The following is a 24,747-nucleotide window of genomic DNA, read 5'->3' as shown; positions in this document are numbered from 1 at the left end:
GCTGTTTGAAGGAAACAAAAAGCAAAATAATCGCATCACGCCATTTTCAAATGCCAGCTGAATAGAGAGATCTTCCTCAACACCAAGGGCCCAATCTTTCCAACTTTTGGTTGAAAGAAGAGATTGCTGCCATGGACACCTCGTACTCTCTGCTTGCCTTTATAGATGGTGCCTGTATAGTTGCAACTTCCAAAATTTACTTTAAAATCATGATCTATTGTTTAACTTGGACTTGAGATAAATGCATGGTTTAATTAGCCCTTGCAACCAAACAAGCCCTAAAGGAATAAACAGCCGCGACCTAACCCTAGCACAGGGTAAAAGCACAGGTCCTGCTGCCCCTCACATGTCCCCCTCCCGGCCTCCCCCCCAAAGCTGTCTGCTTGTAGGCAGAGCCACATGAGGTTGGTCGCCGTGCGCGGCCGAGCAGAGGGAGGAGGTGCGCATGCTGGCTTGGCATCAATCCCGTCGGCGGATCGGCTTGTGCACCCTCTCCTCCTAGATCAGCGCCGCCTACCGGGAGATGGCGACGGTGGCGGATGCGATATGCGGCCTAGCAGAGGAGAATGCGCCTGGCGGAGGAGAACCCGCACCTCTCGACCTGACGCCTGCCGCGCCGCCGACGTCTTCTTGGCCATTCGCGATGCAGCCGACATCGGCTCCGTCTGGATCCCAAGTGCGGCCCCTACTTGACATCGCCTTGCCCGCCTCCATTCGACCTCGACATGAGCTCCCTGCCTAGGAACTCCTCCACGTCTTCCACGTACGCCATCTCTGCTGCATTGTGCTCAAGTCACGAGGCCAAATCCTCCTACTGGCTGATGGGCTACTATCGAAGTGGTCATATCCCCCTGCCATCCACCTGACCCACTCCCCATCTATGTCGCTCTCGCAGTATATTAGACCAAGGTAATGATATTCACCATTATATATGATCTATTTTGTGCAATCTAATACCGTGTGGTGGGGATGTGCTCTTCAGGCGTGGGTGGTAGATGCGATTTCTTTTCTAGATTTATGGATTACTGAATTATGATTTGTTTGTTGGTAGCACAAGGTAACTTATTTGCCATTTGTCCTTCTGCTTCTAGCATGGAATTTTCGAGGAGGAGGCACCACGACTGGTCATTGGAGAAGACGTATCTGGCACTTTATGGTGGCTTGCACTGGTCGCACCATTTGTTCATGTATTCTCTGCTGCAAATTTTATCCCATGCTTGGTGAGATTAAACAGTTTTCTAGGCTGCAAGAAAATTAAATGTCATGGTCCATCCAAGCAAATTCTAGCATTTGTAGTTGTTGACACCATAAAGCTGTGATAGATAATGATGCAGCATTTTCTTACACGCTCTCCCGATTGTGTTTTTAGGGAGGAATGCTATCGAGTATGTCATGGTCCATCCAACAATTTTTTTATTGGGAATTCTGTGTACCAACTTCCAACTAGGAGTGGTATTTTTATTGACTCCAGCGTGACTAAGATCTTGTATTTGTGGTACAGTGTCAATCTCTCACTCTTAGAATTTGAGAATTCCTCTAATAAATTGTTGTTCTGTTGTAGTGGATATAACATCTCATAGAAGGTTTGTAAACAACTTTTCTTTCTACTCTCCTTCTAGCTATTTATCTTAAGATCGATGCTGGACTAGAAAGCGAGCACAGGCCTGGGCATTTACTTTTCATCAGATAGATTTCATATCCCCTGACTGGCTCTCCTAATATTCATTATTATGAGATCATCACGCATGTCTGGATACAACTTTGTTGAGTTTCATCTTGTGTTATGACTTATGACGCTCAGTTGTTGTCCTTAACATGTTGATACTATAGGACTTGAGATATTCCATACTATATAGGATTAGCAAATTAGCGAAGTTCTTGATTGAAAAGCTTGCGTCTAGATTCCGAGTTATGTTCAAGCGCACAGTTTGTGAGAGTTTTTATCTATGGACATATTCTTTCATCAAGGAAGTAACAGACAAAATGCAGGTCTCTAAAGTTAGTACAGTTACTATTCTTAATTTAAATGAAGGAATATACTATAGAAGTGTAGAAGTGTGATAATTTTGAATCAATTACTAAGGCCTTCATCTATTTCCCTATTTTTACCTGGTGGCTTCAGTAAGATGGCGACATATGCGGCATACAGTGGATCTTGGTGCTCGGCAGGTTGCAACGAGTATTTGTTTTTGTCAACAACGATAACCATGGCCCGAATTTATATGTGCCATTAGCTTTTCATTTGACACAAATTTAGAGTTGCGTGCTGTTTAATTTATTTTTCACTTGACTTGTTATTCAGAGTTAGCCTTAACTTTCTGAAACAGTTTTGAGCAAAATAATGTGTATGCCCACTACTACACTTTTTAATTCTTTGCAGCTGGACAACTTGGGTAACCGATTTCTGTTGCTGCCTTTCTTTTCTGCAGTTAACTTTGTTAACGGAGAAGTCAATCCTTAGCAATCAAGGGATGCCAAATGTGCGTTAGCGAGGAGGAATCCACGTCTGGTGAAGAAGCGGTGGTAGCTGGCTGTCTTATCGGGAATGTGATGACCACATTCTGGTGGTCACTCAGGTTCGTCCACGGACATGCGCAACACCTGATGGGAGCACGACTGCTGCATGATACACAAATACAGCCATGGCCGAGTTCAGAGGTTGAACAAAGGCTCCACATGTAAATCTTTTTCATTTGTGTAAGATGTCAGCTATATATTTTACTTATCAAGCAAGAGACGATTATGGTTACGAATCTATGTTTGTGGATTCATTTGGCCTCAAGTGGAATGTTTAGAGGACAAATGGTACCCATCGTATATTTCTAGAGACCGCAAGAGTATTCTTAATTTAAATGAAGGAATATACTATCTGAGCGGTTGTAGATATATCTTGCCATTTTGAAAACTAAGATTCTGTCATTACTTATGAACATTTTGACACCATAGCTGTGATACTCTTTTTTTTAATTTATCGACATTCATTATTTTTTGTGCAAAAAACAAGACTTGTCATTTATCGTGCTATAAACATGTCTTATCTTGTAGTATTGCGATTATTGGCAAAATAAAGCTGACTTTTTTCTGTGTTCAGCAATGTATCCTAATTTGGGTGGGTCTCAATTGAATTGTTAGAAATATTTATATATTTCATGGAAAAATATTAAATATAAAAAAACTTAAAAACCGTAGCAACGCACGGGCATTCAACTAGTAGAATAGATATGTGAGTTATGTGGCTGGATGTTTATATAGGGGTGCGACCTGCATAACATGACTTGCGACGGAGGATAGATGTGGGCTTATACATATTTATTAGGGAAAATTTGTAGAGGATATCATTATTTTACGTCGTTTGCTAAAACATACCGTTTATTTGTGTCTTTGCTAGGTATCATTACAACTTCATGGTATATTTGGCAAAACACACCACCTATCAAGAAACGGAAGTTTTGCATTTTTTTTCTTCAAAACCGATCATAGCATGATCATCCTAGCAAAAAGTGCAAAATTTTACCTTTTGGACCGGTGATCTGTTCTGACAAATGTTCCAAAAAATTATAATAGTACTTGACAAAGACACAATCAGATGGTCTGTTTTAGCAAACACTAAAAAATAACGATGGTCCTGCAACAATTTATTTTATTTATTACTCCATTATTTATGTCCAATGTCACATGTGTAGCTGTCATATATTCGGAGACATCGAAGGGGTACAAATATTTGATTTTGCAAGTCGGTTTCTCGAATAGAAAATTGCACGCTAAGTTTGATTTTCACGACTGGTCTAGGGGCTTGATTGGTTGGTTGTATTGGTTTTTCGCGTTCGTCCTATCGCATGCAATTTGGCCAACTGCTATTTTATAAGTAGAAATATACTTAAGCTAGATTCGGCACTATGTTCGGATGCTAGCAATTTTATTTGGGCTCGAGTGGAGAAATGGGAAGCAGTTCGATTTGTTGGATGCACGTTGAGGAGGTTGTGGAACTAGTTCAATCATAATCACTTGTAATATGCCTAACAATTTATCGATTTGTGATAATTTTTACATGCAAAAGATGCGCCTCAACATTGTGATTCCATTTTCGTGATCGATTCGTCATTTCGTCGAGTGTTTCAAACTCGGTTTCGTGTTCCTTTTTGAGCCATTCCTGGAAGAGTTTTGTAAAATTTTCGCACATGGTTGACCATTTCAAAATTCCTTCGAGAAGTAGCTTCACTTCACCATTTCGTGCTACATTCGTGTTTAAAGTTTTCGGTTTTAACATTCGTAAACGAGTAGATCTTGATTCGATCGTAACATCAATACACATCTTTTTTTGTGTTCAGCATATTTCAAACCTACCACCGTTTTGTAGATCGGAGATGATTAAAATGATGCAGATTAGTGACAAAGGCTAGGTAGACAGCTTGTATGCGTTCAGCCATGAAGGGCCCACTTTTACACTCGCCGTAGCCTGGGCACGAAAAAAATGGCCAAATTAAGTGTTTTTGTTAGACCAACTTTTATGCTGCTTTAAGAACCGTGCTATGCAATGAATCTTTTAGAACAACCGATAACAAAGATAATTTCTGAAGTGACATGCCATCATAATCTTGATCAATACTATTGTAAGCACATGTAATGAATGCAGCGATCCAAAGCAATGGTAAAGACAATGGTTAAACAATTGAATCATATAGCAAAGACTTTTCATGAATAGTACTTTCAAGACAAGCATCAATAAGTCTTGCATAAGAGTTAACTCATAAAGCAATAAATTCATAGTAAAGGCATTGAAGCAACACAAAGGAAGATTAAGTTTCAGCGGTTGCTTTCAACTTGTAACATGTATATATCATGGATAGTTGTCAACATAAAGTAATATGATGAATGTAAATATGCAAGTATGTGAGAATCAATGCACAGTTAACACAAGTGTTTGCTTCTTGAGATGGAAGGAAGTGGGTAAACTGACTCAACATAAAAGTAAAAGAATGGCCCTTCGAAGAGGGAAGCATTGATTGCTATATTTGTGCTAGAGCTTTTATTTTGAAAACAAGAAGAGAGCATAAAAGTAAATTTTGAGAGGTGTTTGTTGTTGTCAACGAATGGTAGCGGGTACTCTAACCCCCTTACCAGACAAACCTTCAAAGAGCGGCTCCCATGAAACATTTTTATTTTTGGGTGGTACTCCTTCCAACCTTGCTTTCACAAACCATGGCTAACCGAATCCTCGGGTGCCTGCCAACAATCTCATACCATGAAGGAGTGCCTTTTTATTTTAGTTTTGTTTAGATGACACTCCTCCCCACCTTTGCTTTCTCAAGCCATGGCTAACCGAATCCTCGGGTGTCGTCCAACCATCACATACCATGGAGGAGTGTCTATTTTTTTGTAAAATTATGAAGGTTAATTAATTTGGGACTGGGAATCCCATTGCCAGTTCTTTTTGCAAAATTATTGGATAAGCGGATGAAGCCACTAGTCCATTGGTGAAAGTTGCCCAACAAGATTGAAAGATAAATACCACATACTTCCTCATGAGCTATAAAACATTGACACAAATCAGAGGTGATAAATTTTGAATTGTTTAAAGGTAGCACTCAAGCAATTTACTTTGAAATGGTGGAGAAATACCATGTAGTAGGTAGGTATGGTGGACACAAGTGGCATAGTTATTGGCTCAAGGATATGGATGCACGAGAAGTAATCCCTCTCAATACAAAGCTTAGGCTAGCAAGGTTATTTGAAGGAAACACAAGCATGAACCGTTACAGCAAAACTCACATAAAAACATATTGCAAGCATTATAAGACTCTACACTGTCATCCTTGTTGCTCAAACCCTTACTAGAAAATATCTAGACTTTAGAGAGACCAATCATGCAAACCAAATTTTAGCAGGCTCTATGTATTTCTTCACTAATAGTGCAAAGTATATGATGCAAGAGCTTAAACATGATCCTTATGAGCATAACAATTGCCAAGTATCAAATTATTCAAGACATTTTACCAGTTACCACATGTAGCATTTTCCATTTCCAACCATATAACAATTAACGAAGCAGTTTCCACCTTCGTCATGAATATTATGAGTAAAGCCTAAGGACATATTTGTCCATATGCAACAGCGGGGCGTGTCTCTCTCCCACACAATGAATGCTAGGATCCAACTTTATTCAAACAAAACAAAAAACAAAAACATACAGACGCTCCAAGTAAAGCACATAAGATGTGACGGAATAAAAATATAGTTTCACTAGAGGAACCTGATAATGTTGTCGATGAAGAAGGGGATGCCTTGGGCATCCCCAAGCTTAGATGCTTGAGTCTTCTTGAAATATGCAGGGATGAACCACCGGGGCATCCCCAAGCTTAGAGCTTTCACTCTCCTTGATCATATTGTATCATCCTCCTCTCTTGATCCTTGAAAACTTCCTCCACACCAAACTCAAAACAACTCATTAGAGGGTTAGTGCATAATCAAAATTCACATGTTCAGAGGTGACATAATCATTCTTAACACTTCTGGACATTGCACAAAGCTACTGAAAGTTAATGGAATAAAGAAATCCATCAATCATAGCAAAACAGGCAATGTGAAATAAAAGGCAGAATCTGTCAAAACAGAACAGTCCGTAAAGACGAATTTTTAAGAGGCACCAGACTTGCTCAGATGAAAATGCTCAAATTGAATGAAAGTTGCGTACATATCTGAGGATCACTCACGTAAATTGGCAGATTTATCTGAGTTACCTACAGAGAATTCAACCCAAATTCGTGACAGCAAGAAATCTGTTTCTGCGCAGTAATCCAAATCTAGTATGAACCTTACTATCAAAGACTTTACTTGGCACAAAAATGCAACAAAATTAAGATAAGGAGAGGTTGCTACAGTAGTAACAACTTCCAAGACTGAAATATAAAACAAAAGTGCTGTAGTAAAATCATGGGTTGTCTCCCATAAGCACTTCTCTTTAACGCCTTTCAGCTAGGCGCAGAAAGTGTGAATCAAGTAACATCAAGAGACGAAGCATCAACATCATAATTTTTTCTAATAATAGAATCAAAAGGTAACTTCATTCTCTTTCTAGGGAAGTGTTCCATACCTTTCTTGAGAGGAAATTGATATTTAATATTCCCTTCCTTCATATCAATAATAGCACCAACAGTTCGAAGAAAAGGTCTTCCCAATATAATGGGACAAGATGCATTGCATTCAATATCCAAGACAACAAAATCAACGGGGACAAGGTTATTGTTAACCGTAATGCGAACATTATCAACCCTTCCCAAAGGTTTCTTTGTAGAGTTATCAGCAAGATTAACATCTAAATAACAATTTTTCAATGGTGGCAAGTCAAGCATATTATAGATTTTCCTAGGCATAACGGAAATACTTGCACCAAGATCACATAAAGCATTACAATCAAAGTCATTGACCTTCATCTTAATGATGGGCTCCCAACCATCCTCTAGCTTCCTAGGAATAGAAGTTTCAAGTTTTAGTTTCTCTTCTCTAGCTTTTATGAGAGCATTCGTAATATGTTTTGTAAAGGCCAAATTTATAGCACTAGCATTAGGACTTTTAGCAAGTTTTTGTAAGAACTTTATAACTTCAGAGATGTGACAGTCATCAAAATCTAAACCATTATGATCTAAAGCAATGGGATCATTATCCCCAACATTAGAAAAAAATTCAGCAGTTTTATCACAGTAGTTTAGCTTTTAGCAGCTTTGTGCAGTTTTTCACGCTTTGCATTAGAAGTGGAAACATTGCCAACGCCAATTATTTTACCATTGATAGTAGGAGGTGCAGCAACATGTGAAGCATTAGCATTACTAGTGGTGGTAATAGTCCAAACTTTAGCTACATTGTTATCTTTAGCATTTTCTTCTTTTTCCCACCTAGCACGCAATTCAGCCATCAATCTTATATTCTCATTAATTTGAACTTGGATGGCGTTTGTTGTAGCAAATGATTTAATATCTTTATTTTCATTAGGCATAACTTTCGATTTCAAAAGATCAACATCAGCAGCAAGACTATCAACTTTAGAAGCAAGCATATCAATTTTCCCAAGCTTTTCTTCAACAGATTTGTTAAAAGCAGTTTGTGTACTAATAAATTCTTTAAGAATGGCTTCAAGTCCAGGGGGTGTATTCCTATTATTGTTGTAAGAATTCCCGTAAGAATTACCATAACCGTTACCATTATTATAAGGATATGGCCTATAGTTCTTACTAGAATTGTTCCGATAAGCATTGTTGTTGAAATTATTATTTTTAATGAAGTTCACATCAACATGTTCTTCTTGGGCAACCAATGAAGCTAACGGAACATTATTAGGATCAAAATTAGATCTACCATTCACAAGCATAGACATAATAGCATCAATCTTATCACTCAAGGAAGAGGTTTCTTCGACAGAATTTACCTTCTTACCTTGTGGAGCTCTTTCCGTGTGCCATTCAGAGTAATTAATCATCATATTATCGAGAAGCTTTGTTGCGTCGCCTAGAGTGATGGACATAAAGGTATCTCCAGCAGCTGAATCCAATAGGTTCCGCGAAGAAAAATTCAGTCCTGCATATAAGGTTTGGATGATCATCCAAGTAGTCAGTCCATGGGTTGGGCAATTTTTAACCAAAGATTTCATTCTTTCCCATGCTTGGGCAACATGCTCATTATCCAATTATTTAAAATTCATTATGCTACTTCTCAAAGATATAATTTTAGCAGGAGGATAATATCTACCAACGAAAGCATCCTTACATTTAGTCCATGAATCAATACTATTCTTAGGCAGAGATAGCAACCAATCTTTAGCTCTTCCTCTTAATGAGAAAGGAAACAATTTTAATTTTATAATATCACCATCTACATCCTTATACTTTTGCATTTCACATAGTTCAACAAAATTATTAAGATGGGCAGCAGCATCATCAGAACTAACACCAGAAAATTGCTCTCTCATAACAAGATTCAGTAAAGCAGGTTTAATTTCAAAGAATTCTGCAGCAGTAGCAGGTGGAGCAATATGTGTGCATAAGAAATCATTATTATTTGTGGTTGTGAAGTCACACAACTTAGTATTTTCAGGAGTACCCATTTTAGCAACAGTATATGCAAGTAACTATTTTTTTTGTATTTTTAATATGGAGATTGCAAACAAGACAGTAAATAGAGTAAAGCTAGCAACTAATTTTTTTGTGTTTTGATATAATGCAGCAAACAAAGTAGTAAACAAAAAATAAAGCAAGAAAAAAACAAAGTAAAGAGATTGGAAGTGGAGACTCCCCTTGCAGCGTGTCTTGATCTCCCCGGCAACGGCGCCAGAAAAACAGTTGCTGGCGCAAAGTTGACGTGGGAGTTAGAGATCTCTATGGTGTAACTTTTCTTCAAATCCCCGGCAACGGCGCCAGAAAAATAGTCTTGATGACGCGTAAAGCACACGCCCGTTGGGAACCCCAAGAGGAAGGTGTGATGCGTACAGCGGAAAGCTTTTCCCTCAGTAAGAAACCAAGGTTATCGAACCAGTAGGAGTAAAGAAGCACGTTGAAGGTTGATAGCGGCGAAGTGTAGTGCGGCGCAACACCAGGGATTCCGGCGCCAACGTGGAACCTGCACAACACAACCAAAGTTCTTTGCCCCAACTTAACAGTGAGGTTGTCAATCTCACCGGCTTGCTGTAACAAAAGATTAGATGTATAGTGTGGATGATGATGTTTGCAGAAAACAGTAGAACGAGTATTGCAGTAGATTGTATTCGATGTAAAAGAATGGACCGGGGTCCACAGTTCACTAGTGGTGTCTCTTCCATAAGATAAATAGCATGTTGGGTGAACAAATTACAGTTGGGCAATTGACAAATAAAGATGGCATGACAATGCACATACATGTTATGATGAGTAGTGTGAGATTTAATTGGGCATTACGACAAAGTACATAGACCGCTATCCAGCATGCATCTATGCCTAAAAAGTCCACCTTCAGGTTATCATCCGAACCCCCTCCAGTATTAAGTTGCAAACAACAGACAATTGCATTAAGTATGGTGCGTAATGTAATCAACAAATAGATCCTTAGACATAGCATTGATGTTTTATCCCTAGTGGCAACAGCACATCCACAACCTTAGAACTTTCTGTCACTATCCCAGATTTAATGGAGGCATGAACCCACTATCGAGCATAAATACTCCCTCTTGGAGTTACAAGTAACGACTTGGCCAGAGCCTCTACTAATAACGGAGAGCATGCAAGATCATAAACAACACATAGATTATAGATTGATAATCAACATAACATAGCATTCATTATCATTGGATCCCAACAAACGCAACATGTAGCATTACAGATAGATGATCTTGATCATGTTAGGCAGCTCACAAGATCCAACACTGATAGCACAATTAGGAGAAGACGACCATCTAGCTACTGCTATGGACCCATAGTCCAGGGGTGAACTACTCACACATCACTCCGGAGGCGACCATGGCGGTGAAGAGTCCCCCGGGAGATGATTCCCCTCTCCGGCAGGGTGCCGGAGGCAATCTCCTGAATCCCCCGAGATGGGATTGGCGGCGGCGGCGGCGTCTCTGGAAGGTTTTCCGCATCGTGGCTCTCGGTACTGGAACTATTATCGACGAAGGCTTAAGTAGGCGGAAGGGTAGGTCAGGGGCGCCACGAGGGCCCCACACGCCAGGGCCACGCGGCCAGCACCTGGGCCGCGCCGCCCTGTTGTGTGGGCGCCTCGTCGCCCCACTTCGTATCTCCTCCGGACTTCCGGAAGCTTCGTGGAAAAATAAGATCCTGGGCGTTGATTTCGTCCAATTCCGAGAATATTTCCTTACTAGGATTTCTTAAACCAAAAAATGAGAAACAAAGAATCGCTCTTCGGCATCTTGTTAATAGGTTAGTGCCGGAAAATGCATAAATATGACATAAAGTGTATATAAAACATGTAGGTATCATCAATAAAGTAGCATGAAACATAAGAAATTATAGATACGTTTGAGACGTATCACCACTCTGTGGGGCCGCCTCAGCCAATGGCAGGTGACTATTTCCGCAGCTTAATCTAAAGTGAATCTTATGCTAAACATGGTGTTTCCCGACGGTGACCTAGCAGTGGCGGCGAGCATAGCCGTTCTGACCATGCCGATATCGGCATCGTTTGGAGGCTGTGGTGCTCGAATTATTCTGGAAATTGCGATATAATTTTTTAAATGCATAATATATAGGAAAATAGCTAGATCTCTAAATCGATGCATATGAAGCTACATATATATTCTTGGTCATAATCCCCTTATCTAAAGGGGATGGATGCATGGCTTCATGTCGTCGTCGCTTTCATCGTCAGTATCTTCGTCGTCCGAGTAGTAGTACTTCCTGCACATTGTTCCGTCGAACACCTTCACTGTGAGCACATCATCGCCTTCATATTTGAAGTGTACGAAGCAGCCGAAATCCACACCATGCGTGATGGCGAAATTCTTCCAGCCCTTGTCGAGGTACATCCGGCCTTGACCGTCAAATAGGACCTCAATGGTCCAGAGACGAGGACAACAGTCAGCTGCTCGCAGATACACCTTAGATGGCTCCTGGCCACCAAGATAGTTCGCAAACTTTTTTGGGAGTGCCTACAAAGAGATCGAGCGCCGATCGTTTGAAATTAAAGGTTTTTTAGAACATGCCCATAATTAATCACATGCATCATATACGTGGGAACGCGTACGTACCTTCTTGACCAAAGGGTCTTCGTAGACGGCGATGAAGAACTCCTCTATGATGTTGACGGTGGTGGTGGCAATGATGATGATCCACCACCCCGGCCGCCCCTTCCCCTTCCGGTCCGCGTCCGAGACGTGGAAGCCATGGCAATGGATCAAGTGTATGTGAACGAAGAAGAGAGAGGCAGAACCTATTGACACAAGGGATGGCCGTTGTGTGTGTTTATAAGGGAGAGATGACCGTTGTATGGGGTTTACACAATAAATTAAGGAGGAGGTGACCGTTGTGGGGCTTTACACAATAAATTAAGGAGGACATGACCGTTGTGGGGGTAGTCATCTAGGTTTTGTGTATAATCAAAAAAATTAAACTTTGACCACATATATAGGAAAAAGTAGTATCATTTATGACACTAATTTAGTATCCCGAGATTCGTTTTGAAATGTAGTTTCAAATTATACCAAAATCTCATCATATTTGTTGCTACTTTTTTATTTACGGTTGGTCAAAACTTAAAATATTTGACTTAGTAAAAAAGCTAAAAGTATACTTATTTGTGAACGGAGGGAGTATATCTCAACAAAAAAGTAATGCGGACTATCTTGACGGAAATGGAACTTCGTGATATAGTTTATCATTTTACCGTGAAAGTAATGCCTAAAAGAAATGGTAATTCATGATAGTTTATCATTTTACCGTAATGGCTACAAGAAATCGGTGATTGTTCATCATTTTTTGCGTGGAAAGTAATGGCTACAAGAAATGGGTGATGGTGTATCATTTTTTGCGTGGAAAGTAATGGCTACAACAAATTGGTGATGGTGTATCATTTTTTGCGTGAAAATTAATGGCTACAACAAATGGGTGATGGTGTATCATTTTTTGCGTGAAAAGTACAAATCGGTGATGGTTTATCATTTTTTGCGTGAAAAATAATGCCTAAAAGAGTTTATAATTTAGCTCGTGAAAAATAATGCAGAAAACCAAACTTTAGCGTACTGGGTAACCGCCCTTTAGCATACATAGAGGGTGGAAACTAACCGCCGACAGAGAGATAGAGAAGGTGGTGGCCCCGACTAGAGAGAGATAGGGGTTATCCTGCCCGTTAAATCATACGATCAACGGTCGGCGAGCACGATCCGCCTGACATGGGTTAGACCAATCAGGGCAATGTTGGGCGTCTGTGATAATTTGTGAAGGAAGAGGGCAAAACTGAGTAGTATCAAGAAACCAAGGGCAAGTGAGTAGTAAACAGACTAAGGGATTCAAATATGAGATTTAAAAATGAAAAATGCGTGTTTTGTACAATGAAACCCATCTTGGCCTACCTCAAACTATTTGTAATACAAATATACATGAGTGTGAAAATTATGGCCTCATTCAGACAAAGTATGTTTTGGGGAAAGCTGTTTTGGGTAGGGCTTATTGTGGAAAACCATGCACCTTCATAGCTACTAGGTGATTTGAGAAGTGGCAATTTGTGGTAAAACTTGATTTATCTATAGTTTATCTATGATTTGAGAAGTGGAAATTTGTGGTAAAGACTCCATGAGTAAGTGCCACTCTTTTTTGGATTTTTTTGCACATTAAATAACTCATTTAACTGGTTAATCTCATTTGTTGACTCTCTGTTGACCAGCCACTTGAGGGTAAAACTGAGTATATTGCACTAGCCAGTATTAGCAATCAAGGGAAAAACTGAGCACACAAAAAATGCTAGTATATGACTCGAGGGTATACCTGAGTATATCTAAATTTCCAGGGTTAGACTCGAGGACGCGTGTTGCGGTGCAGAAGTGGAAGACGTGCCATTGTTGACGTGTGTCGCGGTGCAAACGTGCACTAGTGGACGCGTAGGACGTGGGTCGCATTTAGGACGCGTAAGACCCTCTCTCCCTCCCTCTGCACACAGTACGTATCATTCTCGCTCACGCACGAAACCACGCCTCTCACGTCCCATCAACTTCTCCAAATTGAAGGAAAAACCCCAACCGCCGTACGAGCCCTGCCGGCGATGGAGAAGAAGAATGCGCCGGCATCCATCGCCCCCGAGCCCGTCGCCTCCGAGGCCGTCGCCGCCGAGCCCGTCGCCTCCGAGCCCGTCGCCTCCGAGCCCGTCGCCGCCGAGCCCGTCGCCTCCGAGCCCATCGCCTCCGAGCCCGTCGCCGCCGAGCCCGTCGCCTCCGAGGGCGGCGCATCCAAGCGAGGCGCCTCCATGAGCTGGGCCTCTCTCATGGGTGACGAACCACTTCACAAGATCGGCGAATGCTTACTGGCGAATGAGGAGTACGTGAACGCCTACTCTGCTATGAGGCAAGTCTGTAGAAATTAGCGCTCAGGTTTACCTGAGCCCGACGTGCACCTGCACGAATGGATCATGGTAGACCACGCCCTTCCACGCGCCGCTGAGTTCACCTTCCTCCAACTCGGCACATCCCGCTACGTCACCATAGATCTATCGGAAGTTCGTGCAAGGTTCAAATTCCTCCAAATTCCTCCATATCTATAGGGTTAATCTATTCTTATTTTCAATCTTAGTGCTGAATGTTATCTTCATCAATATATTTTAGATACTAATTCGTCGGCTTTTTCCATGGCGTCATCGTGCGTGCCCAGAAGAACCCGCCGCACAAGATACGGCTTCTGAACCCACTCACAAAGGCATCGAACACTATGTTTGAGGCGCTGATGCCATCTGTTTTTCTGGATTCAGTCGCTGTAATCAAATCCCCTACTATGGTCTTCGTTTGCTCACATTACCCGAACGAAATTAGTTGGGTCGATGAGAGCACTCCAACTAAGGATATATACGAAGATGATTGGGGAGATGGAAGTTTTTCGATCGAGAACCATGGTTTGCGTTGCATTACCCCGTTCAATGGTGAACTGTATGCAATAGCTGTGGACAATTTTGAGTCCGGAGGAATAGTGTGCACCAATCTACAGTTGCAGCAGCGCGCGAGCACTGTCAAGATGGAGACACTAATTTCATTTCCACAACTTGGAAATGACAAGTTCTATCTTGTGAAGTCGGATGGTGATCTGCTGCTTGTGTTGTTGGACAACATGCTTTTGGAGGACCAACCATTGGTGTACTGTGTGGACACTCAGAGCCGCTCTCTCCATCCGGTCAGTAACATTGGCAGTCATGCCTTCTTCGTGCATTATATCCGGTGTATCTCCGTCGACACCAGAGTGCACCTGACACTTCGACCTGGCTGCATCTACTACGCCGATTTGGGTTATATCAGAGAGTACATTCATGATACAAAGGCCTGGGATGAGTGGCCACGATATGTGGATAGAATGGGAAACTACGGTCTGAGATATGAACACAGGCCATACCATTTGGAGGATGTATTGGCCGCACACTGCAGACGGAAGGAGTTCAATGAATATTTCCTTGGGATAATGCACGAATGGGGAGACGAAGAAATATATGAGCAATGAGGAATCTTCTGTTGGCCATACATTGCGTGTGTCTTGTATTTTTTTCAGCTTAGTTTGTCGTGAACATTAACAACGTTATTGGCTGCTTTTGGCTGTTGTATGCAGTTTATGTATTATACTTAGTTTTCTGATTATGCTGCTGTGAATTTATCATATACTAGCTTCTAGATTTGCTGCCATATTAGGCAAAAAACGAGGGCCAAAAGGCAGAAATAGAAGCTTCTCTAGATTTGATACTAATTAGGTGAAAAAAGACAGAGAGAAGGAGGTGGAAAAGGTACTCTTAAAAGGGAAAATGTCAATTTGGGCCGAGAGAGACAAAACCCAGCTCCTGCTCACGTGGAACCAAACGCTATCTCGTCCTGTCCCACGCGGTCCCTTTCTACCAGCCCCACGCGACGCGGGCCCACACGACGCGGCCCCACACGTCAGCACGGAACGGTCAACTAAACGGAAATCCTGCCGTCTGAGCTGCTTCTGCGGGTTTCAAACAAGAACTTGGGGAAAACTGAGGAAAAACTAAGGAGCTGGGGAAAACTGAGCACAACTAAAGAACCGAGGGCACGAAAATAGAAATCCCAAGAACGAAATGGAGCCATCACCTTAGCAGAAGGAAGATTGTTGGAATTGCAAATTCAGGCAACAACTACCATATCAATTCACATAAAAGATGGACGTTCTTTGATAAGAGAACTGACCAAGGCAAGGTCAAGATTTACAAGATCTGAAACATATTACTATTCACATGTCCCACAAAGCAGCATCGCTAAAAGCATGTAATTATGAGCATATATAGAGGCACATCTCAGCCTGAAAGACTCAATACAACAGCAATGCCATTTATAGTTTACCACTCATTAAAAAATGAAACAAATGAAAGCACACATGACCAAATACACAAACAAGAAGATATTCTGACAATCGTATAATATAAAACTCTGCATTTTCAAATCCCCAAATATCTTGCCTTATCTACAAGTGTATGATAGGTTGACATTAGGCGCATATAGCAACACTCTGGGAAAGCAATTCAGGATAAAACAACAGTACACGTAAAAGGTTTTGTTGAAGCAGAACGACACTGAAATGTACCTGTTTCAGCACAGGTTGGAGGCCACTCTGTACCAACCACCTCTCATCGGCAACAACTGTTTCAATCAGTTCACTAATGGTTAATGTGCAAGATCCCTCATCTCTACAGCATGTCCCCTTAAAACTCTTTTGACTCTGTCAGGCTCAGTACAACACTCAAAGTCTACCCATGAACCAAATCCCCATCAGACACCAAACAAGAGACTGAGACTCATAATCAATTTCCTGATCCTAATACCCCAACAAACCTCCACCCTAAAACACCCAATGCATTTCCCTATATTTTCCAAACATGCTGTGAAAAAACACACATTTGAGGGTCTAAAGTGTAATAGTTATCAACATATTTGACATGAAAACTCATAGGGACTGCACACATATTGCAAGAACAAGATGACCAGGAGAACTGCTTGAGTTGTTACCTTCATCAGATTACTAAATTAGAGGATTTGGTTATAATATCATGACAGATCAGGATTTTCACATCAATGCACTTGTGGCAACTGCATAACTGTAAAGGGCGTATGCTATGAAATAATGGTTATAATAATTTCTCTAAGCAGATAACACATCCTAGAAACGATTTGGTACTAGCTAGCTTTTTTTTTGGCAGAGAATGAATTAAGCCTACCCCAACTTGCTTGGGAAGCTGCTGGCAAATGATTTACTTATTTTGCTCATGTCCATTTGAAAAGAAAAGCACAAGATCCCACATATATGTAGCACTACTCAGTATCAATGCAAATTTATATCCATAACTATAAGCTTTTGTTCATACAACAGGCCCAAAGATTTGACAAAATTAAATATAATATGAAGAGATAAACTTCTAATTCCAAGTAACTAGAACAATATCTACTGTGCCCAAATAACACATCTCAATTACTTCGTCGGCACCAAAGTATTCCAATAAATGCATCTCCAAACAGGTTAGACACAAACAAACATGGAGGACAAGAAGCACATATCAGCAAACTAAATGGCTGCTGATTGCGTTTTAGCAAATCAACCTGACCTGATCATTTACAAATGGAAGGATATATTCATGTATCATCCATTCTTGTGGCACTCAAACATTAAGGGATTTGTAGGCTAGAGCTCGCCTAAGAACTTAGATCACTATTGCTCTAGCAACTTGTTCTAGGTCAGATAACACACAATCATGAAAAAAACCACAATTACAAGCACTGAAGTAACTGGACACAAATCTCTTCATCAAGATAGCACACGCCATACTATGAGTAATTGCACAGGTGTTCAGGCTTGTATTAGGTGAACAACCAGAGAGTAGCTCACAAGCATAATATCCAACAGATAGCATGCACATAATATGTATTGCCTCACAGAATATGTTTCTTTGCAGAAATTCATGCCAATCAGATAAAGGCGAGCCTATTCTTTCCTGCATGAAAATGAATTTAAGCGGCTATCTCATAGCATTCAATCCTCAAACTCCATAAATGGAAAACCAACTTCTTTATGGCCGCCTAAGAAACCACCTCCATTGGGGTGAGCAAGACCATTAGCCCGATCTTTACACCCGTAGCAATGACCTCCAAAAGGAAAACAAGTGCATTATTAAATGCCTAGCCTAAGATAAAAACTAGCATAAAGATAGCAGAATGTGAAAATACCTTTGTCATTTTCTTCCAATGGTGTGCACAGATAAACACCTGTGTCATCTTTAATGTTAGGATGTACTTCAGCAAAGAATTTTTTTACTTCACCATTTAACCCTCTCACTACAAAGTTGAAATGTATATATCCCTTTCCATATTCATCAATAAGATTTCTCTCTTGGACTTGCACAATTTCAAAATCACTGGACTGCAATATAGACACATGTAAATATAAGAAGCCCAATTCAGATAAATAGTAAATTGCATTTCATTTCTGGACATAACTTGCGTAATGGGCTAAATCAGTAGTCTAAATGATAATAGCAAATAAACACTGCTCATTATTGCGGATGGGTTCACTCAAGTAATAAACTGCATGTCTATTCTAAAAATAGAATAAAAGTACTACTGATAGGTAATAGCAAATAAACACTGCTCATTATTGCAGATGGATTCACTTAAACTGCATGTCTATTCTAAAAATAGAATAAAAGTACTGATAGGTAACCTCTACTCCCTTCAATACCAAAATAACTGAAGTTCTAGTTTTGTGCAAGTCAAACTTCTTGAAGTTCGATAGAATTTGTAGAAAAATATACTAACACCGGTTTGTTCAGATAAGTAGTAAGCTGAGTTGTAACAACCAATTAGCATAGCAATAAACAAAACAAAATAACAGCCATGGTTGATTGATGTGGGTGTGACCTGCAAATTATGTTTCTTGGTATATACTTCCAATGCTATCATCAAACTATTCCTATCATTCTTATCTCTACGCTTGAGCCTCTCCTCCCGAGTCAGTGGCATGGTATTGACGCTGGAATGTTGCCTTGCAGCAGCAATAAATGCCCCACGTAAGTCCTTGAGACTAAATTCAGATTCCCTTGGAGTGGGATCATCCCAAGTCTCCAACCTTGTATCGAGACTGGATGACATAAAAGAACACAGAAACGCTTAAACATTCCTGGAAGTCTCTCACACAAAAAAAACAATTGCTGAAAATGTTGTAATTAAAAAGCGCACATGGTAAGAAAGTTGTTTCAGCAAATTTTAAAATCAAAACAGAGGACATGCTGATTAACATTTATCTAAATTAGCATTAGCAGCAAAACAGTGAAACCACATGTGCATGTAGTGCATATGTTACATTCACCCTCCAACTTGACATTCATGCAATGGATATTAGTTTTTTTTAACGAAGGCAAAAGCTTTGCATAACACATTAATTAAGACGAGGTGCCCAGTTAATTAGTGGAAAACCGGGCGAAGAACATAGAACAACACCAATGGGGCCACGCCCACATTCGCCAAAGGGCCGAGCCCCACTCAAGACCCAGGAACAACCAAGCTCAACATCGAAACACCACTCCGTGAAGACCATGCAATGGATATTGTAGCGATTAGACGATATGGTCTTATTTTGCTTTTGTTGCTACTCTTGCAATTGTTGATGTTGGTGGCCAATAAATAGAAGTTTTCTAAAGCTGCCATAACAGCCAAAATAAAATGGACAACATGTGTGAATCTAGTCCATAATTTCCCAATATGCACATAACGGGACTAAAACAGTTAACAGGTTTGGTGCGTTGAGACCCTACATGGTGGATTGAACCATTCGAATACCTAGCATGGGCACAGCATTATTTTCTGCACGTTACTGCATTTAAAATAAAGTAGGAATTGCATACGTACATGTCAGGTACAGGGAGTCCGATCGCGGGCGTCAAATGCAAAGGAGAAGGCAGGGTATCTGTCTCCCTAGAATTATCTTCATCGGAGGACCCCGACATGGCTGCTGATCTCTCCGTTGCTCCTTCATAAATAAATCTAAACTAGTTCAGGATCTCGATACACATACCATATAAGAATATGTAAGCAACCTATTCTTGAAGTTCAGTCTTGCTGCAAGCCTTTGACAGATACTATACCAAACTACCCCAATGCAGACAAGATGTGAATGAAGAGGCATCCAACCCGAAACTGAGTAGCAGGCAAATACATATGACAAGAAAAATGCCGAAAAGACAGTAGTAGCGTCCAGTGCTAAAATTAATGAAGAAAAACCTGCATAGATACGTGAGTAGCGATCGTCCTCCAGCAACTCAGAAAGTATCAAGAATATCGCCTGCAGCTGGTTGTCCAAGTTTCCTGTGATTGTAACCAGCCTATCATGCAGACCATAGTATTTGTCGTGCGGTGAGATCACAATTCCAGCATTTGATACTTCAGCTAGTGACCTAAATGGTAAACAAAAAGGGGAATATGCATCAAGGCTGCAATTTCTAAAAAGTACAAATAAACAGAAGAAATATGAAGATGCAGATACTAGTGAAATGGAAACAAATGCAGCCTAGGCACCCAAACAAATAGTGAACTAGAAGAAGCAGAGCTGAAGCTGAATTTCACAGCATGCCTCTGTGAGTCCTGTGTTTATATGTGATCCCATACACAAAGGTGGTTTAAATATAAGAATCTAACAGTAATAGCACTGTTAGAACCATAGATTGTAATGTGCAAATTAAATGTTATGACCACATATCTGACCAATTGTGTGGACATGGTCTATGTGACAACCCAAAACATGCAATTGCACTGCGGTAAACCAAATACATACATAGATAGAGAAAAGGATCGCAACAATAACAGTGCTAGAACCATAGATTACACATTTCTGCCAGTTTTTTTTTGTCACAATTACGAAACATGCAATTCCACATGAAATGTAGATAGATACAGAGAAAATTGTTCCCTGGAGATGTGCCATCGCAAGTACATCACACACAGCATGACTGGGCATGAGCAGCTGAAGGAAAACAATGCGTACTTGATGTTTGTTCCCCCTTTGCCAATGAGCACGCCGCAGGACGCGTCGGGCACCACGAGCACGACGGTGGCCCGCTCGTCGATCACCTGGCCGCCCTGAGGCCAGTGCAGAGCAGAGCAGAGGATTAAGCAACCAACTGAAGACCATCAGACTGAACCGACACGAAACTCGAGCAGAGCGGAGCGGAGCAGAGGAGAGCAGGGTAACGGACCTGGTAGAGGATTTTCTTGAGTATGATCTCGGCGGCGTCCATGACCTGGTGAAAGAGGCCGGAGACGAGGAGGACCCTGCGGCCAGTGCCGGGGAGGAGCTGGCCGCGGCGGGAGACCTTGACGAGCGCCCCGGAGGTGGACTGGAGGGCGGTGACGGTGGACCCGCCCCTGCCGATGATGCTGCCGGCCTCGGAGTCGGAGACCAGGATCCTGACGTGCGTCCACTGCTCCCCCAAGTCCTTGAGACTAAATTCAGATTCCCTTGGAGTGGGATCATCCCAAGTCTCCAACCTTGTATCGAGACTGGATGACATAAAAGAACACAGAAACGCTTAAACATTCCTGGAAGTCTCTCACACAAAAAAAACAATTGCTGAAAATGTTGTAATTAAAAAGCGCACATGGTAAGAAAGTTGTTTCAGCAAATTTTAAAATCAAAACAGAGGACATGCTGATTAACATTTATCTAAATTAGCATTAGCAGCAAAACAGTGAAACCACATGTGCATGTAGTGCATATGTTACATTCACCCTCCAACTTGACATTCATGCAATGGATATTAGTTTTTTTTAACGAAGGCAAAAGCTTTGCATAACACATTAATTAAGACGAGGTGCCCAGTTAATTAGTGGAAAACCGGGCGAAGAACATAGAACAACACCAATGGGGCCACGCCCACATTCGCCAAAGGGCCGAGCCCCACTCAAGACCCAGGAACAACCAAGCTCAACATCGAAACACCACTCCGTGAAGACCATGCAATGGATATTGTAGCGATTAGACGATATGGTCTTATTTTTCTTTTGTTGCTACTCTTGCAATTGTTGATGTTGGTGGCCAATAAATAGAAGTTTTCTAAAGCTGCCATAACAGCCAAAATAAAATGGACAACATGTGTGAATCTAGTCCATAATTTCCCAATATGCACATAACGGGACTAAAACAGTTAACAGGTTTGGTGCGTTGAGACCCTACATGGTGGATTGAACCATTCGAATACCTAGCATGGGCACAGCATTATTTTCTGCACGTTACTGCATTTAAAATAAAGTAGGAATTGCATACGTACATGTCAGGTACAGGGAGTCCGATCGCGGGCGTCAAATGCAAAGGAGAAGGCAGGGTATCTGTCTCCCTAGAATTATCTTCATCGGAGGACCCCGACATGGCTGCTGATCTCTCCGTTGCTCCTTCATAAATAAATCTAAACTAGTTCAGGATCTCGATACACATACCATATAAGAATATGTAAGCAACCTATTCTTAAAGTTCAGTCTTGCTGCAAGCCTTTGACAGATACTATACCAAACTACCCCAATGCAGACAAGATGTGAATGAAGAGGCATCCAACCCGAAACTGAGTAGCAGGCAAATACATATGACAAGAAAAATGCCGAAAAGACAGTAGTAGCGTCCAGTGCTAAAATTAATGAAGAAAAACCTGCATAGATACGTGAGTAGCGATCGTCCTCCAGCAACTCAGAAAGTATCAAGAATATCGCCTGCAGCTGGTTGTCCAAGTTTCCTGTGATTGTAACCAGCCTATCGTGCAGACCATAGTATTTGTCGTGCGGTGAGATCACAATTCCAGCATTTGATACTTCAGCTAGTGACCTAAATGGTAAACAAAAAGGGGAATATGCATCAAGGCTGCAATTTCTCAAAAGTACAAATAAACAGAAGAAATATGAAGATGGAGATACTAGTGAAATGGAAACAAATGCAGCCTAGGCACCCAAACAAATAGTGAACTAGAAGAAGCAGAGCTGAAGCTGAATTTCACAGCATGCCTCTGTGAGTCCTGTGTTTATATGTGATCCCATACACAAAGGTGGTTTAAATATAAGAATCTAACAGTAATAGCACTGTTAGAACCATAGATTGTAATGTGCAAATTAAATGTTATGACCACATATCTGACCAATTGTGTGGAAATGGTCTATGTGACAACCCAAAACATGCAATTGCACTGCGGTAAACCAAATACATACATAGATAGAGAAAAGGATCACAACAATAACAGTGCTAGAACCATAGATTACACATTTCTGCCAGTTTTTTTTTTGTCACAATTACGAAACATGCAATTCCACATGAAATGTAGATAGATACAGAGAAAATTGTTCCCTGGAGATGTGCCATCGCAAGTACATCACACACAGCATGACTGGGCATGAGCAGCTGAAGGAAAACAATGCGTACTTGATGTTCGTTCCCCCTTTGCCAATGAGCACGCCGCAGGACGCGTCGGGCACCACGAGCACGACGGTGGCCCGCTCGTCGATCACCTGGCCGCCCTGAGGCCAGTGCAGAGCAGAGCAGAGGATTAAGGATCTGTTTGGATTGTGGCCACCGGTTACCATTCCAAAATTTGGGCGTTGACTAGCATCATGGGCTAGTGTTTGGATTAAAGCCGTCTTTGCTCAGCCACGCCAAAATTTTGGTTCCTACTCTAGTTTTTGTGCCCACGCGCTGGCAAAAGTGGGGCGGGCAAATCCTTCGCCAATTTTTTGGCTTGCCCATGATTTGGCGTGGCGGGCTGGGGCACAAACCAAACAGCCCCTAAGCAACCAACTGAAGACCATCAGACTGAACCGACACGAAACTCGAGCAGAGCGGAGCGGAGCAGAGGAGAGCAGGGTAACGGACCTGGTAGAGGATTTTCTTGAGTATGATCTCGGCGGCGTCCATGACCTGGTGAAAGAGGCCGGAGACGAGGAGGACCCTGCGGCCGGTGCCGGGGAGGAGCTGGCCGCGGCGGGAGACCTTGACGAGCGCCCCGGAGGTGGACTGGAGGGCGGTGACGGCGGACCCGCCCCTGCCGATGATGCTGTCGGCCTCGGAGTCGGAGACCAGGATCCTGACGTGCGTCCGCTGCTCCCCCAAGTCATCTGAAACGGGGAGATCAACGGCGGGTTCCGAAGTTAAATTGAGGTAATTGGAAGGCAAACCCTCGTTTTTTCCTGTCTGTGCCGACGAGTCGGGCTCGGAGGGGGGCCGGAAATGCAGCATCGACGGTGTGCGGCGGTGGCGGTGGCGGTGAGTGGGAGAACCGTCGGAGGCGGAGGGGACGGATCATCGGTCTAGGTGGTGGTGTTCTTGTTGGGGAAGAAGAAAAAAGGAAAGGAAAAGCATAGGAGGGAAGGAAGGAGATGGATCCGAGGATTCGGTGTAGGACGGAGGAAGCGAAGGGAATGCGGGTGTCCTCCACTCCTACCTTCGTAGTCGGAGGCCGGCGGCGAGGAAGCCATGGGGATGGTCGGGTGGCCGCCGCCTCGCTTCCTTTCCTTGCTTTTCCTCTGCTCTGCTCTGCTCTCTCCTATCGTTTCACGCCTGCCGGGTCAAGCCAGTCAGCCACACAGACCCTTTTTCTTTTCTTCCCCATTTTGTGTTCACAGAAAAAGAAAAACCAGTTAGTTAATTGAAGCAGCTTGCAGTCGAAGCAACTCTTTTCTAAAACAAACTTCTCAACTTTACCTATATAAACATGTTTCAGCTACAGATTTATCTGTATCTAAAAAGTTGTGACAATTTTTAGTTAAAATCAATTCCTTGAAACCATTCTAAGCAACTTTAGCAGTAACATGTGTGGAATTTATCCAAATTTAAATGTATCTAGTTACTAAATACTCCCTTTGGTCCCTTTTAATTGACTCTAATTTAGTATAAAAATCCGAGTCAATTAAAATAGGCTGAGGGAGTACTACTTAAATATATTTAAAAAAATAACAAATCTTGGACAAACTTCATGAGATGGATTTAGTAGGAAAAATGGAAAAGATCCATGGTGAGATGAAACTAGAGGTATTTTTAAATAAGCAGAGTGGTGAGA

The 24,747-nt window shown here is 41.7% G+C and overlaps 1 protein-coding gene and 1 long non-coding RNA gene across 5 annotated transcripts; one reads left to right on the top strand and one right to left on the bottom strand.

Moving 5' to 3' along the window:
• Window positions 1-354: 354 nt before the first annotated feature.
• Window positions 355-2,830, top strand: LOC139835130 (uncharacterized). The gene is made up of 4 exons (XR_011750841.1): window positions 355-909; window positions 1,092-1,220; window positions 1,370-1,495; window positions 2,430-2,830. It is a non-coding gene; the product is annotated as an uncharacterized lncRNA (long non-coding RNA).
• A 14,640-nt stretch (window positions 2,831-17,470) lies between these two features.
• Window positions 17,471-24,265, bottom strand: LOC127331385 (uncharacterized). 4 transcript variants are annotated; one of them, XM_051357531.2, is made up of 12 exons: window positions 24,133-24,265; window positions 23,565-23,806; window positions 23,118-23,212; window positions 22,357-22,529; window positions 21,985-22,105; window positions 20,914-21,217; window positions 20,703-20,797; window positions 19,943-20,115; window positions 19,571-19,691; window positions 18,584-18,803; window positions 17,894-18,086; window positions 17,471-17,812 (listed from the first exon to the last, which is right to left on the bottom strand). In XM_051357531.2, the coding sequence occupies exons 1-12, from the start codon at window positions 24,164-24,166 to the stop codon at window positions 17,700-17,702; spliced, it is 1,884 nt and encodes a 627-aa protein (XP_051213491.1). In that variant the 5' UTR covers window positions 24,167-24,265; the 3' UTR covers window positions 17,471-17,699. The 4 variants fall into 4 exon arrangements, 3 of the variants coding, with proteins under 3 accessions (XP_051213491.1, XP_051213492.1, XP_051213490.1); XM_051357532.2 differs by lacking the exon at window positions 23,118-23,212; XM_051357530.2 differs by having other exon boundaries at window positions 23,565-24,249.
• Window positions 24,266-24,747: the final 482 nt, after the last annotated feature.

The sequence above is a fragment of the Lolium perenne genome, chromosome 2 (genome assembly GCF_019359855.2).
Source record: "Lolium perenne isolate Kyuss_39 chromosome 2, Kyuss_2.0, whole genome shotgun sequence".
Lineage (NCBI taxonomy): Eukaryota > Viridiplantae > Streptophyta > Magnoliopsida > Poales > Poaceae > Lolium > Lolium perenne.
Note: the sequence above shows the minus strand (reverse complement) of the source record. Positions and strands in the feature narration are given on the sequence as shown.

Bases quoted from the DNA above. Each gene is read 5' to 3' on its own strand.
- LOC127331385 (XM_051357530.2), bottom strand. From the start codon at position 23,927: ATGCTGCATTTCCGGCCCCCCTCCGAGCCCGACTCGTCGGCACAGACA. The intron at 22,106-22,356 runs GTTTTTCTTCAT...TTATTTATGAAG, and splicing joins CTACTCACGTATCTATGCAG to GAGCAACGGAGAGATCAGCA. The intron at 20,798-20,913 runs GTCCGTTACCCT...CACTGGCCTCAG, and splicing joins TCAAGAAAATCCTCTACCAG to GGCGGCCAGGTGATCGACGA.